This window comes from Monodon monoceros, unplaced genomic scaffold (assembly GCF_005190385.1).
Source record: "Monodon monoceros isolate NGI ecotype Baffin Bay Population unplaced genomic scaffold, NGI_Narwhal_1 Super_Scaffold_21, whole genome shotgun sequence".
In the NCBI taxonomy this organism is placed as follows: Eukaryota; Metazoa; Chordata; class Mammalia; order Artiodactyla; family Monodontidae; genus Monodon; species Monodon monoceros.
Genome location: NW_021703778.1, coordinates 139,785,813 through 139,801,600, shown reverse-complemented (window position 1 = coordinate 139,801,600; position 15,788 = coordinate 139,785,813). Strand labels below are relative to the sequence as shown.

The window sequence follows — 15,788 nt, the reverse complement described above, 5'->3', positions numbered from 1 at the left end:
ACAGAAATAGATTTGTATCTATTGCTGTTAAACAGGAATATGTTACTTCATGTTTGAAAGTTATTTTATAAATTGTTTTGTATCACATTACAGTCCAAAACACCAATTGCAATCTTTCTTTGATGTAAGGCAAGCATTTATATGAAAATATCTAATGCCATGTCCATAGCTTGTTAGCTTTGTGGTGAGGAGAATAATGCTAATGAGGTTACAGTCATGGAGATAATTTCCATTTAGACCACTTAGGCTGGTCCAGTTCTGTGGCTGTGTAGGTCCATTCACTCTTGGCCTGCCGCCACAGGAACTGGAGAAGTATAGCTTTGTTACAAAACGTTGAGCAAATTTGCATTAATAGAATCAGGGCAAACATATTCAATTGTAAGAAAAATCATTTGACAAATATACACTACTTATGGTAAGACAGTAGTCTCATCTTTGTATATAAACAGTAGTACATTATTTCATTATTATTGGCAGTCAATAGAGGAGGGGCTTTCAGCTAATTATATAAATACTCAACTCTGAAAGTATCTGTGTTAATATAAAATTCTGGATTACCAAGGGGTAGGGATGGGTAATTCTGGATTATCTAGGAGGAGGATTAACTGTGGATTATGTAGGCTCATGACTTTGCCTCCTTCTCGTGTTGCTTTTGAATATTTCATTTGCCTTTACCAACTTTACAAAAAAGTAGGGAGGGCAGACATGGGATACAGAATTCAGAAAATTAATTTTGCTACTTGTTAAAAGCCCTGAAAGCTAATGGTTAACTGATTGAGCTATGAATTTATAATAGCCATGCTCTCCTGAGTTCATGATCATGGCAGAAACAAAAGTTGGCTATACATTCTATATGTTATGAACTTACCTGATATCTTGGCCTGGCCGAGCTTGCACCAGAATTCGTACTTCAAGCTCCTCAGTGCCCTATAATAAGAGCAAATCATGTAATTTCAAACAGAACAATCTAACTGAATTTTGATCAATAGAATTTAGCTACTCAGATGATTTCATCATCAGATAGGCCCAGAATATATAAAAATATAGAGGAACAGAAAAGCCTTTGCTAAACCCTTTGAACATGATGAATTTCTACCACACGTTCCTGAAAAATCAGGTTTGATGCCAAGGAATGAATGAATGAATAAATAAACAAACAAACATTTTCACTGATTCTCATGCTTTTAAAAAATGTACCAATTCAAATACTGACTCTTACTTTGTAAGCAGCATTCTTTAGGAAAAAAAAAAAAGATGGCTACCCTAATAGATACAGTGAATATGCATGGAGATAACCTGTCTCTTCTAAATCATGGGTTCAATACTATGCCAAGGTTCCTTGCATATATACCTGCAGGTATTTCTGAAATACTTGCAGAAATTTCAGTGAAGGACTTATAGTTTATCTGGTAGTAGATTTCTATAAATTAATGGTGATCATCATTTTTACATTTATGGACTGTGAATAACATTGTGACACTGGAACTGTGTCTTGTCATCTGGCAGAGTCTGTGGAGGCATGTGTTCTGGATTTCAATGCTCTGCTGGCTTCACTGATGCCAATAAATCTGTTGGACAGTTTTAACAGCAGGGCAATGTGATCTGTGTGCCAAGAGTTGAATTTTGTTAAGACTTACTTGTGGGAAGGTGATTAAAGAGAAAATCCCCAAATCAAGAAAAGAGGGTGTGTCTCAGCATGGCCGAATTTTACTATATACCCAGCCGAGGAGAATATATATTTGTTATTAATTCTAACTTTAAAAATACAAGATATCTTAAACTTCTCAAAACAAGTAAGATAGCCAGTCATTAAAGCATCAGTTGAAATTATTCTTTTATTAGTGACTGATCCTCTGGTTTCAATAACTGCCACTAGTTTCAGTGAGATAAAGGCCTACTTAGAACAGAGTCCTTTATTTTAGGCAATAGAGGGGGAACTGACATAAATTTAATGTTTCCAGACTATAATTTGGCGGCACAGATTTTCCTGAATTATAGAAAACCAGAGCTGAAAGGATCATTTGGTTTAAATGCTTGGCTTAGTGTAATATTCAAGAACTTGCCCAAGTGTTCTTTGTTAAATTCTTCTCTATTAAGATCTCCTTCACATTTTATCAGAAGCTAGTCTTGATGAACAAGTTTCTCAGCTAGATGATAAGTCAACAGTTAATATCTCTGCTCTTCTATCTTGAGGTAGCTTGTTTCCTTGCTTGCATATGAAATTTCTTGGCTCAAATGTGGCTCAAATTCTGCTGTAATCACAGTAATGATCATAAAAACATCTACTATAACAAAAGGTTTTCAAGCCTAAGGCAGTCCCTTATTTACTATACACTACAATGTAAGGTTCTAACATAACCAAAAAAATTGGGCTAATCTCATAAACATTGCAGAAAATAGGCATGACTTATAATACCGCCATAGGAATGGAGCCATAAGACCTGGTAACGACATACATCATCAGATTCCCTGATCAGTTCAGTATCTTCCACTTGTACTACTGCATCAGCACCACAGGGGATTGGAGCACCTGTTGTAACCCGCATGACTTGTCCTGGCATTACTGTCTGAGTCGGCTGGAAATACAAACATGCAAGAAAGAGTTGATTTACTTTACTGCTGCAAAGGAAAAGTCTGCAGGAGATGTGACAGTTTTTGAAACAAACCATAAAAGGAAAATCTTACAGTCTTATTCATTTTGGGAAAATGTAATAAAAGTCACAAACAAATATACTTACACCAAAGAGGCTTTCGTTTGACTTAAGTAATGACTTAATTAGATGTCTTTCTTGGTGCCCTGCTTTCCTTTTGAAGAACTACCGCTTATATTTGCCACTACTGTCTCTCACTCATTGTGAATTTTCTTAATATATGTAAAGTGATTTTACAGTCTTTAAAAAAATACCATGTAATATGATTTTATGAATGACAATTATGAAAAACCATCATGTTGATCATTTACTGAAGTTCTGATGTTTGAGAAATGTAGTATTTTATTAACCAACGTTTTAGTTAAATAAAGGCAAGCCAGAAAAATTATTTTAATTATTACTCTTGAAAATCTTTATAAAATATATTAGTTCACCTTGCAACTAATAATAAAAGTCTAACAAATGTAAATAAATCATTTAAAAATGATTCCAGTGTCTGTAATGATTTGGGTTAAATATTATATCCAAGATTTTTATTGTTTGAGCTCTCATATGAATGGTATGGGAGACTGACTACAGGACCTACCTTGCACACTTCCTCCCAGCACAGGAAAAATCATATTTCTGTCAGCTCCATCTAATAGGTTTGATCTGGCCTCAGAAGAGTCACTTGTCATGGGCCATGATTTAGGTCAGATTTGGGAAAAGGAATGCTTTAAATTTCCCCAAAATGAAAATTCTGAGATAACATTAATTCCCCAATAAAAATGATATCTTTCCAAAGACATCTGCTTCTTAGGTATTTAAAATTTTAGTTTACAACACGTAAATATTCTTAACACTACTGAACTGTACACTTAAAAATGGTTAAGATGGTACTTTTTATGTTATACATTTTTTACCACATTAAAAAATATTAGGGAATGATTAAGGAAAAATACCCTTCCACTGGATGTACAATCAAAGTAAAACTGGAAATTTATTTGTTAGAAAAGCCTTAAAAAGCTTATTTCCATAATGTTATTGCTGTAAACAATACCATCAATAGCTAATATTTACTGAGTACTCAATCTATGCTAGGCAGTGTTAGGTGCATTATTATATTCCAGAATATAAGCCTTATAAAGACAGAAATTTTCAGTTTCTGTTTGCCTCTCTAGATCACATCGTCATTTTCCTGTGCTGTGGCCCATAAGGCCAACCTCTATGGACTGTTTCAACCAGGTTCCCATCACTCTGGCTTCTGGTTAGGTTCAGCCAATGAGAGGGGCCAACAAGAGATCAGAGGGTAGGAGAGAGAGAGAAGTACAGTTTTTATTCCCCTTGCCCTTTCCCTGCTGGGCTGCAGTTTGGTGATGGGTATGCCATTTCTACTACTGATGCCACAGCTCCTATTAGGTGGACCTCTCCCATAGCTATCAATCTCCCAGGTCTAGGTACTACTCTCTCCCTTTGCCCCTTCAAACCTAGAGGAGGTAATGAAATCTCACTGTTGCTAGTACCTGAGTGCTTCACATTCCTTTGTTAGTTTCCCCTAATCCTGTCTATATCTTGGGTAGAGTCATTTCATTAATCTTTAATCACCCTCTTTCCAGACATATTTATTGCTCTACCATCCCAAAGCCTAGAAAGTGTCTGGCACAAAGTTGGTAGTCAATAAATATTTCCAGAATGAATGAATAAGTATGCATGGTCTCATTACCACAACAACTACATGAACCATGTAATCCTTCTTGGTTTACAACTCTGGTGTTCTCACTGATTTTCTCCCACAAGTCACTGGAGAATGGTTCTTGGGATCAAATCTGGCATTGAACTACATACTTTATATCCCCTTATCATGTTATTTGACAAAAAGACATTTCAGGGCTTCCCTGGTGGTGCAGTGGTTGAGAGTCCGCCTGCCGATGCAGGGGACACGGGTTCGTGCCCCGGTCCGGGAAGGTCCCACATGCCGCAGAGCGGCTGGGCCCGTGAGCCATGGCCGCTGAGCCTGCGCGTCCGGAGCCTGTGCTCCGCAATGGGAGAAGCCGCGACAGTGAGAGGCCCGCGTACCGCAAGAAAAACAAAACAAAACACATTTCAGGCTTATTTGGAATTGTTACATTCTAATGTAATTTTCTACCAAGATAATGCATAGAATTAAAAAAAAAAGCCTAGGGCCCAATGCATTAATTTTTTTTAATTTTTAGTTTTGGCTGCATTGCGTCTTTGTGGCGGTGCGTGGGCTTCTCATTGCAGTGGCTTCTCTTGTTGTGGAGCACGGGCTCTAGGCACGTAGGCTTCAGTAGTTGCAGCACGCGGGCTCAGTAGTTGTGGCTAGCAGGCTCTAGAGTGCAGGCTCAGTAGTTGTGGGGCGTGGGCTTAGTTGCTCTGCGGCATGTGGGATCTCCCTGGACCAGGGCTCGAACCCGTGTCCCCTGCATTGGCAGGTGGATTCTTAAGCACTGCGCTACTGGGGAAGTCCTCAATGCATTAATTTTTTTTCAACCCCAGATACTACTTATTATCTGGTGCATCTCTTAATTCACTAAACATGACCATTTTGCAGTGCAGTGATTTTTGATGAAAAGCATTAATGTTTTGATATATGTGTTTTTTAGTAGAGGTGCTAATGTCAAAACTATCTTCTGAGACTGTGCAATAAAAATATTTAATGTAGGTCTAAAGAAGTCCTTCTTTTCCCCTGAAAGTGCCTTTTTGGCTAAGGCAGAAAGTGATTCCCAAAGTGAGTTTCAGGGTAGTTGCTTCTTAAGCTGATGTGTGCTAGCCTGGAGCCCTCCCTCAGTTTAGTCTGATTCAATGAACCATATTATGTAAATTTACTTCAAGCTTTACTGTGGCTATACCTGTAATTTTCTCTGCTTCTTGGCTTAAACCAAATTTAAAGAAGTGTTTCTGTGTGGCTGCTAAATAAAAAATTTGGCTCCTCTCCAAAACCAGTAATTCTAAATGGTAGGTGAAGGATTCCCACCAGCTCACTTATATTAAATCTAATGTAAAAGATATTACTGGATATATAAAGACATTTATATATCTACTTAGAGTAGACATATAAACTGCAATTGAATTGAATCAACTGGAAAAACTCTAGCAATAAATAAAGTACTTCCATTAGATTGTTAAGACTACCAACTCTTTTTTTTATTTTTATTGATATAGGTACCTTATATACTTTATATAAAGTAAAAACTATAAAGATCTTGATTTTTCCTTAATAGAGATATTGAGTTGGATTTTTTGAACTTTGTCCAATGATAGCACTTCATAATTACACAACTGAAAGTGTCCAATGTTAACCAATAGGACCAAACTATAAGTGATTTAAGGCTAAGTATTTTGGTACACCAATAAACCATGTTGTAAATAACTGTCTCAGTGTATGCAATGGTCCCCTGGTGCTCAAGTGTATTTACTTTCAATAAGTGAGCAATTTGGCTCTTGCAAGATCCCTGAGATTGCTGTAAAGAGTGTATGTGTATGATACATCAGTTATAGATAAAGTACATCACAGGTAACTTGAGGAAAAACCCTGTTTTCTTATATAGTTTTGATCTTTTTTCCCATCAAAATTTTATGAGAACTTACAAGAAGTTGGCAATTTTTTAATTTCACAACTTTTCTTGTGCTCCTTGTTATCAGTTGGAAGTCTTAACTAGTAAATAAAGTTTAAGGGTCCATAAGGCTCTTAACAATCTGCTACCTATGCCTAAGTATTCTAGGCTGTAACTACCACAAACGATTTGCAATTTCCTAATACCATGCAATTTTTCAAACACCACTGGGTCTTGACTTATACTGTTCTTTCTGCTTGGAATGTTCCTTTTTCATTTCTGTTTCTGTTTTTGTAAAACTCTCTTAGGCCCAGCTCCAATGTCATCTGCCTAGCCCTTCTAGGACAAAATGCTCAACCTCTCTATTGTGCTCCATAGCACATGACTGAGAGCATCAGTTTAACACTTAATATATTGTATTATATTTAGTTGTTTATACTCTGTCTCCTCCACTATATGTAAACTATTAAGAGTAGTAATCATGTATTAATCTATTTTATATTCCTAGAACCTAGCACAGTGCTTCTTGGTACAAACAGTAGGTATGTTTGATAAATATTAGATAGACTCAGTTGAAGATCAGAGAAGTACTCATTGACTAATTGATATTTTGGGGCTTTGTTAAAAAAAATGGATGCTTTGTATGTCCATTGCTGATGGATACACATACCAAGAGGTCAAGTAAGTTATGAGGTCATAATGCAAGTTATTTATAAAAAAGCGACCTAGGTCTAGTTGTTCTTTTTGTCAGGAAAACAGTCATGAAGAGCAAAACCAGCCTGTGCACAGCATGGACAAGGATCTAATTACTACAGTGTCAGGCTTAGCTTCAGAGACCTGTACACAGTACTCCTCAATGCTTGGATGTAGAGGTGAGGCAGCTAGGGTTACCACCATTGGCACCATCCTTCTCCTATATACTTCCTCAACCCCTCTCTATTTTTAGCACATATGGGAGTACATGCTAAGGCGTGGGATATAGCTTTTGCTCAAACTGCCCTATTTATTTATTTATTTCCTCCTTTATTTTATTTATTTATTTATTTTTTGCAGTACGCGGGCCTCTCACTGTTGTGCCCTCTCCCATTGCAGAGCACAGGCTCCGGACGCGCAGGCTCAGCGGCCATGGCTCACGGGCCCAGCCGCTCCGCGGCATGTGGGATCTTCCCGGACTGGGTCACGAACCCGCGTCCCCTGCATCGGCAGGCGGACTCTCAACCACTGCGCCACCAGGGAAGCCCCCCTCCTTTATTTTTATATAATCCTTATGAGTGTTTGGTGGTAGCAGAAGAGAAAAGTGCGTTGGTTTTCCCTTTGCCTCTAGTCAATAAGGAAGGTGCTCTTTTAACCAACTTTCAAAACTCACTGGATTAACATATGCTCTCTATTTCCTATTGAACGTAATGATGCCTACAGACACTTTGTTTGAAACTGTTAGACTCTTCTCTTGTACACCTAAGGTTCAACCGAGTTTGCTCCCAAACTTGTTTGTACCAGTTTGTGGCAATAGTTGCTACTGAATTAAGTTACTTAAATAAATATTACACAAACCAATGATATATGAGTGTAAAAGGAGTTATTTTTTTCCTATAAAAATTAAGTTAAACCTTTGGAAAAACTCATTTAAAAAAGGCTGCTAAAAAGAACTGATGTCAAATTAGGTATGGGTGAAGCAACTGTAAAAAAAATTATAAAAATATAATAAAAATCTAGAAGGCTTCTATACTTAGATACTTTGCAAAGGCCTTAAATTTTTTTCCACTTTAAAGAAACTAAAACTTGAAATCACATATAATGCCTTTTGGGTATAAGAGAAGTTCAAATAGCAGATACTTATTAAAAGAAAAGCCTTAGGGCTTCCCTGGTGGCGCAGTGGTTGAGAGTCCACCTGCCAATGCAGAGGACGCGGGTTCGTGTCCCGGTCCGGGAAGATCCCACGTGCCGCGGAGCGACTAGGCCCGTGAGCCATGGCTGCTGAGCCTGCGCGTCCGGAGCTTGTGCTCCGCAACGGGAGAGGCCACAACAGTGAGAGGCCCGCGTACTGCAAAAAAAAAAAAAAAAAAAAAAAGCCTAGCTCTCCATCAAATTACTGACAAATAAATGTTCATTTATTTAAGTTACATTTACATTTATTTTAAAAGTAAAAGATAATTTCCCACTTGTAACTTATTTCCAATTAAATGACCAATTACTGGTATCCAAAGCATTAATTAAGAGGACTTCTGTTGTACTTCGACCATGGCCCATCAGTGCTTCGTTTCTATTAAGAAATACCTGTTCTCTGGTTAGCTCCCTGATGAGAAAAATTAATCAAAATGATTAGCTAGAAAGATTAAATAATCTGCTTCTTCTAAATTTCCCTGTATGTAACACGAGTTGGGGAAAACTCTGCAAAGACCACTTAGAAATTTTAGCTCTATTCAAACATTAATGTTTATACCAGAAGAAAGATTCATCCAATCACAGGGCTGGAAAATGCTTGTGCGGCATGTCATCTGAGACATACCAGTAACATCATGCTGTATATTAATAGATGCAGATTCTTTCAGTTAAGAAATAATTCATTTGGTTCTTTCTCATGGGAACCATCCTTTCATCTCTTTGATAACCTGTCTAATCCTTCTCTAAGATTTCCATTACAACAATGGCAGAAGTCTAGAATTAGAAGCCCAAAGTCCATGAAACTAAAATCTTTAGGGCCTTTCAGGCTTATGAATCTCACCTGTTCACCAGCTTGGGATTCCCCAATGATGAAACGATCTCCTGGGCCATCGGCAGCTGTGAGATGAACAGAACCAAGAACAATCATCAGAATGGACCTATAGCAAAGAATAAGAACCTAGTGTTGGAATTCTAAAACTTGACTCAAATGATCAGCTAAGGCTTCAGGAAAGTGGAATACTTTTCTGATCTCCTAGTTTAGAAAAGGGCTTTGTTATTACTAGTTTGATCTTCGGTATCCACAACTCACAAGAACCAACAGTAGTGGTCCAGGTCGTGCCTTTTCTTGGTGTCTCTGGAGATAGTTTTCTTGTTGTTCCATAATTTCCACTCTTGCACTTTTTAATAGGAAGTTCTTTTAGCCTATCGTCCTAAATAAATGGGTATGTATGTGTTATATGTGTGTACACACTCATGGAGACATATGTATGAAGTAGCAAGTGAAGTAGGAAGAACATATATTCTTTTCTTCATTTGACACTTGAAGGAAATGAGTTACAGAATGAAGAAACTCAGGTAGAAAAGGTTCAGTACCTTTAACAAGTTCTGGCTAGTGGTAGAGCTAGGACTAAAACCCCAGTCCCTGAATTTCCAATACAGTATTTTTTTTTTTTTATGATGGATCAAAATTCTGTTTCTAAATCAAAATACACAGGCGGTGCTGCATCACAATTCCCATTGACTGTTTATTTTTAATTGGAAGAAACACTTTCAGACTTGAGACGGAAAAAACTTCTCATCCAATTTTTTTCTATATACAGTATAGTAATGGCTGGATGAAAAAATATTCCTGGAGATAAATGTATTCAAAAGGGTTTTCTTCACATACAATTGGATTTCAGACCAATACTATTGGCAAGGCAATGCATACCTAATGAGTTTCATGATCATGACCATTATCTCCTTGTAATCAGCATACAGCAAGGGTTTGGGGGCACATACACAGCAAAGATAACACTATTTATATGAATATTTTAATCATATTTGCAGTCATGTTGATAAATAATAAAAAGTATTTTCCCTCTTTTAGAGAGGATATATAAAATTTATTGTTTCTTGGACTTCCCTGGTGGTGCAATGGTTAAGAATCCACCTGCCAATGTAGGGGATGCAGGTTCGAGCCCTGGTCCAGGAAGAGCCCACATACTGTGGAGCGGCTAAGCCCAGTGCGCCATAACTACTGAGTCTGTGCTCTGGAGCCCGTGAGCCACAACTACTGAAGCCCGCGAGCCACAACTACTGAAGCCCGCGCGCCTAGAGCCTGTGCTCGGCAACAAGAGAAGCCACTGCAATGAGGAGCCTATGCACCGCAAGGAAGAGTAGCCCTCGCTCGTTGCAACTAGAGAAAAGCCCACGCACAGCAATAAAGACCCAAAGCAGCCAAAAATAAATAAATAAATAAATAAATTTTAAAAAGAAAGAAAGAAAGCCAGATATAAGAGAATCCATGTAGCCTGATTACATTTATTTTTTTAAAAAATTATTGTTTCTTTATGTGACTACAAAGTAGTATTTTTTCTGAAGCCTTATATATACAATACCGTTTATAATAAGTCACTATTTTGCACAGCTGGCTTTGGTTAACCTGATGTGAAGAGGAACAAAAATTAACATTGGGTGTCTTCTACTTACTAGATGTTGTATCTTGTGCTTTTTAGACATTGTCTCAGTTAATAAACTCTTGGCTTTCTGGTGTTTTTTTGGAATGCTGTTGTATTTTCAGTGTTCACTTGTAAGAAAGAGAATACTGTAGTTTTCCTGCAATGGTATTCTTATGCTGCTTTCATGGGTTCTTTTTTCTTTCCTCTTTTTTTTTTTTAATGAAACAATTTAAAACAGACATAGAAATCACTGCTTCAACAATTATCAACATTTTACCAATTTTGTTTCATCTGCCCCTACACTTATTTTTGCAGTATTTTAAAGTTAATCATAATTTTCTTACTGTAGAAAATTAAAAAGTCAATTATCTTTCAGAGTTCTGTACTAACTGCATCTCAAAACTCAATAAACTTAGTTTTGATTATTTCTCTGCTAGAGATATTACCAGCTTTCCACCTCCCGTAAGCAACCTAGATGTCTTCTCTTTTTACTTCTTGCTCAAGGGAAAATTAGCATGGTTTTAGAGTAAAAGCTGAATCTGAATCCTGGTTCTGCCTATTATTAGCCTCAGGACTTTCAGCAAATTACTAAAACTTTCTCTAACCTTCAGTTTGCTTGTTGATTAAAATGGGAATAACCATACTTTAAAAATAATACCTTTTAAGGCTTTCTATTCCTTTCATTCATTCACTAAATTTCTACTGAGGTCTTCTGTGCTCTTAGTGTTATATTAGATGCTGGGACAGAGTAGAGAGTAAAACTAGATATTGTTTCTATTCTAATGCAGTGTCAGTCTGTTGCAATGTTTTTCAAACTCTAGATCACAAATAGAGGTGGGCTGTAAAATCATCTTGTAAAGAAAAAGAACAGAAAATATATCTCGTCACACATGGTAAAGGTGAAAATTGTGTCAAGAAACTTATTTTTGTTTATATATATGCATGCATATATATTTATATGCATTGTATATGTTATATATGTATGTGTATATCATTGGTTTATGATGTCTAATGTATTAATGTGTGTCTTTCTATGGGTGTGGTGAAAACAAAACTCTTAAAGCCACCGATGTGAGGGAGATAGATATTAATCAAATAGTCACATTAACAAACATATAAATTTGTATATAAATACAAATTAAGAAAACCATTCTAAAGGAAAGGAACACGGTTTTATGAGAGCATACACTGAAAGTACCTGAACTACACTGGAGGGTCAGGGAAAGACACCCTGATAAAAGCATTTATGATTTGAATATGAAGGATGAGGAAGAGCTAAGCAGGCAAAAATATATGGGGATGGGGGAGAGGGAGAGGGAAAAGGAGAGGGAGAGATGGGGTGGGGGAAAGAGGGAGAGATGGGGAGAGAGGGAGAGATGGAGGGAGAGGGAGAGAGACAGAGAGGAAATGAAAATGCTTCATCCATAGATATTCACCTAAAGAAAACAGTATGTGTAAAGGCTCTGGTTCACGTCCTCCCTCTATCCTATAGTCTAGCTACTCTCAGGAGTACCTGAGAATACCAAGATGACTCATATTTCAGCTCCATAACATATGCTACTCTCACTGCTTGGAGTGTCCTTTTCTTTTCCCTGCCTTCTGGTTAAAGACTTCTTAGCTTTTAAGACTCAGCTCAAGTGTCACCTTCTCTAGGAAGTCATATCTGACTTCCTTTCCCTCAAGAGTCACCTACTTCTTCTTTTGTTTCCACAGTGTATTCCTGAAATAACTCTAATTATGGCTTCCTAATGTATTTGTAACCATTTTCTTATTTGTCTCAGGGAAATTCCTAGTACCTGCTGAATAACAGGTATTCAATAAATGTTCAATATACGAAGTATTCGAAAGTTCAAGAAACGAATGAGTGTGGCTCCTAAGAATCTTTGTAGAAAGATGCATGCATGAATGAACAATAAATAATATTTTCCACTGCAAAATGCTGTATTTTGAATGCCTTCCATTTTCTGCTGGTTCGTGTATATTGTTTTCTTCAAAATACGAGTCAACATTCACCATCTTTAGAATGTTCAGAAAGACTGCTCTGCTTAATTCTATATAACTTAGATTTTGTCTAGCATAGTGCCTAGTTCATCACTGATGCTCAGTAAATATTTGATAAAACAAAGAAATCAACTTGGCACTTCCATAATACTTAGGTGGGAAGTTTGTAAACTGTCTTATACACATTAGTATTGTGCTTTGTAAATTTTCTTAAATAATTTTATAAATGTGTGGTAGGTAGGGATCACTTCCTTTATTTCTTTTTTGAAACCCTCTGCTCTTCAGTCTTCCTCTTGTCTCCTGTTCCCCACACATGCAAATATACATACACTCAAAATGCTCATATCAGTGTTCTGCACAAATGCTCCAAACAAATGTCATTATATAATGAGTGGCTAGAGATAACCCGGGGCAAGGTTGATATAGAGTGTCAGGGAGGCCAACAACTGAAAGAGCCTTTAAGTGATTCTAAGAAGCAAGATGCTTTGTTGCCAAGGAAGGTACACTGACTGGGGAGAGAATATATCTCACTTTAACTGTGTTCTCCACTTTGCCCTGAAAATTTCCACCTGGGAAACATGCTAGATAAGGAAGGCTCAGTCAACCAACATTATAGAAAGTCCCAGGTACCAACGGAGGAGTCATTTTTACCATTTCCCTTATAACAGTGCTTCTCAACCCTTAATGTGCATAGAAATCACCTGGAGATCTTAAAATACAGATTCCGATTCAGTAGGTCTGGGACAGGCCCTGAGGTTCTACATTTCTAACAAGCTGATGCTTATGCAGCTGGTTCATGGACTACCCTTTCTGAGGAGCACAGCACTGTAAGATTGAACGGAATACAGACAAATTCAGACTACGAGAAAACTTAAGAAATAAAAAATTAGTGAACTACAACAGAAGTCCTGATTTTACATCAACACCAAGGCTAACTATTTATTATAAAGACAGAAAAGTAACGATCAATCTACCTAACTTACTGATATTTATTTTAAAATATCTATTAAACAGACAGGTAAAAGAAAAGTTGCCATTTTCAAGATGAATTCTACCAGCTTGGGTGGGAGGGGGCAGAAGTGGAGGTACAGTGGCAGATGAAGCTAAAGCTTGGAAAGAACTTAAGTAAGCCACAGTACGCCATTAGAAAAGATGGATGGATTCCAAGGATTTCTGTAAAGGCTTAGACTCTTTCCCCCCACTAATTCTGACATTTCTATTAATAAGTTTTCTTTTCTGTTTTGTAACTGTAGAATTTAATTTGAAGGAAGAGATAAAAGCAATATAAACCAAATCCTAACAGCAAATGCACTGTATAATGCTTAATGCTAGACCCTGAAACTGCTCCCACTTCCACCTTTTTAATGTCCAGAAAACACTTTTAGTCTTTATTTGAAGATTTCTGATTATATCAGTTGATATAAAATTGATACCATTAGATAACTATTTATTGTGTCAATGTATAGAAAATGATCATCCTCAAGCCATTTGCCCTAGAATTATCCCTCATTTTCATTTTCCAGCCATGTGGGAGCTCTCTTTAAATCTCTTGAAATCCTTTATAGCTATTCACTTATTTTCAGTAACAAAAGCCTCATCGTTTCCATGTTAGGACTGAATAAACACAGGCCATAGATAGCATAACTTTCAGAGGTCCTAGGCGCCTCTATTCTTCAATAGAGGAATAAGGCAGAAGGACTAATATTCTGTTTATCTCTAATTATAGAACCAAACTGTCTAAGACTGGATGATAGGCAACAGGGTAATAGTATTGATATTTATGTGTATACTAAAATTAACATTGTAGAACGAGTTTGGAGTGGTGGCAAGGGTAGGTGACAAGACTAGCACAACAGGATTAATACTTGCTGCAGTTATACTGAGGGATTAAATCAGGTGAGTTGTTTGGAATTTTAAATCTGCTGCCTGGAAAGCAGGGAGCAAGGAGTAGAACAGATGAATGAGAAGGCATTTTATATTCTTTACCATCATCTTCCAGGAGAAAAATGCCCATATATTGTTAGTATTGGGAAAAGATATATTATTTCCTTAAATACATTATTTTAAGCTTTTGGGGATTAACTTAAATTAATTATTCAAAATTATCTCTCTGCTCACATGAGTAATACTCCTATATCATAAGGCTTTCTTTTTCATCCAAAGTGTCCTACAGTGGAAGGCCACTGGCTGTCAAATGAGTTGGAAAACCAGCTATGGCCAAACAGGATTTAAATGGACAGAACAGAAACTCTAAAACATTACTTTTGTGACAGAATAAGAACTAGCGCAAAATCAAAAAGGTTATACCGAATTTTAGTATGCATTTTAACACACTGGAAGGAAGTACAACAAAATGTTAATAGTAGCTAGACAGTGAGATAATGGGTTAAAATGTTCTTTTTGATTTTCTGTATTTTCCATAAGCATGTATTTAATCAGAATGTATAAAAGAAAAAGCTTTAATATTTACTTAACCTAAATGGCAAGGATTTCTCTTAATATAATTTTCCAGAATTGTTTGTTGCACATGGTTCTCAAAATAATTACTGGCTTGTTTATAATTTTCCCTTTTCTTAAATAATCCCCAAACTAATTCTGAAGTGATAAGCCTTTCAAATTGAACATTTTCAAGAGAGTGAATTTGGTATTCTGAGATATTTTTACCTTTATTAACATCTAAGAAGCAATTGTGAGACAATGGGCACCCACATCTCTATAGGAGCGTGTGAATGCATCAAGAAGATGGTTGGCTTAATCAGTGTGAAGGGAGAAATAACTCCTCAAAAATACGAATAAAACTATTGTATTGCTTCTAACTGGTAAATGCTACTTTCATTTTCTTTTCTCTTCTTTCATCATTCAAATTCATTCCCTCCTGAATGTAGTTTTAGGTTTATTAGTTTACATCATCACTTGATTCCTATCTTCTTTATACTCTATTCTTTATTTTTTAAAAGCTGTTCCTATTTCTTATTTCTTTAGCTATTTGTTACTGTCTTGATTTTTCAACCCACATACCTTAAAGCAAGTGATCCTCCAACTGGTTTGGAGTTTTATCCCACATGTTTCTGAAGGATACTGGCTAATGCTTAGTGATCCAGAGCAAGTTAGCAACCTCTTTACACCTAGAGGGTTAGCAATGCTCACAGGTGCCACTGGTTATTACTGGAAGGCCTAAGGCAAAGGCAGAGGAGAAGAAAAACAAGGAGAATAAAGGGAGTGGGGAGAAAGGATGGGAGTAAAGGAAGAAGGGGTGGAGA

The 15,788-nt window shown here is 36.9% G+C and overlaps 1 protein-coding gene across 2 annotated transcripts in view; it reads right to left on the bottom strand.

Annotated features, from left to right (window-relative positions):
* Positions 1 to 15,788, bottom strand: part of GPHN (gephyrin) — a 619,699-nt gene that overhangs the window by 84,674 nt on the left and 519,237 nt on the right. For both annotated transcript variants that reach the window (XM_029239205.1, XM_029239207.1), the window contains 3 exons: positions 8,928 to 8,983; positions 2,457 to 2,576; positions 869 to 927 (listed from right to left, as the gene is read on the bottom strand). In XM_029239205.1, the coding sequence (XP_029095038.1) occupies positions 869 to 927; positions 2,457 to 2,576; positions 8,928 to 8,983 (235 nt within the window). The remainder of the gene's footprint in view (positions 1 to 868; positions 928 to 2,456; positions 2,577 to 8,927; positions 8,984 to 15,788) is intronic.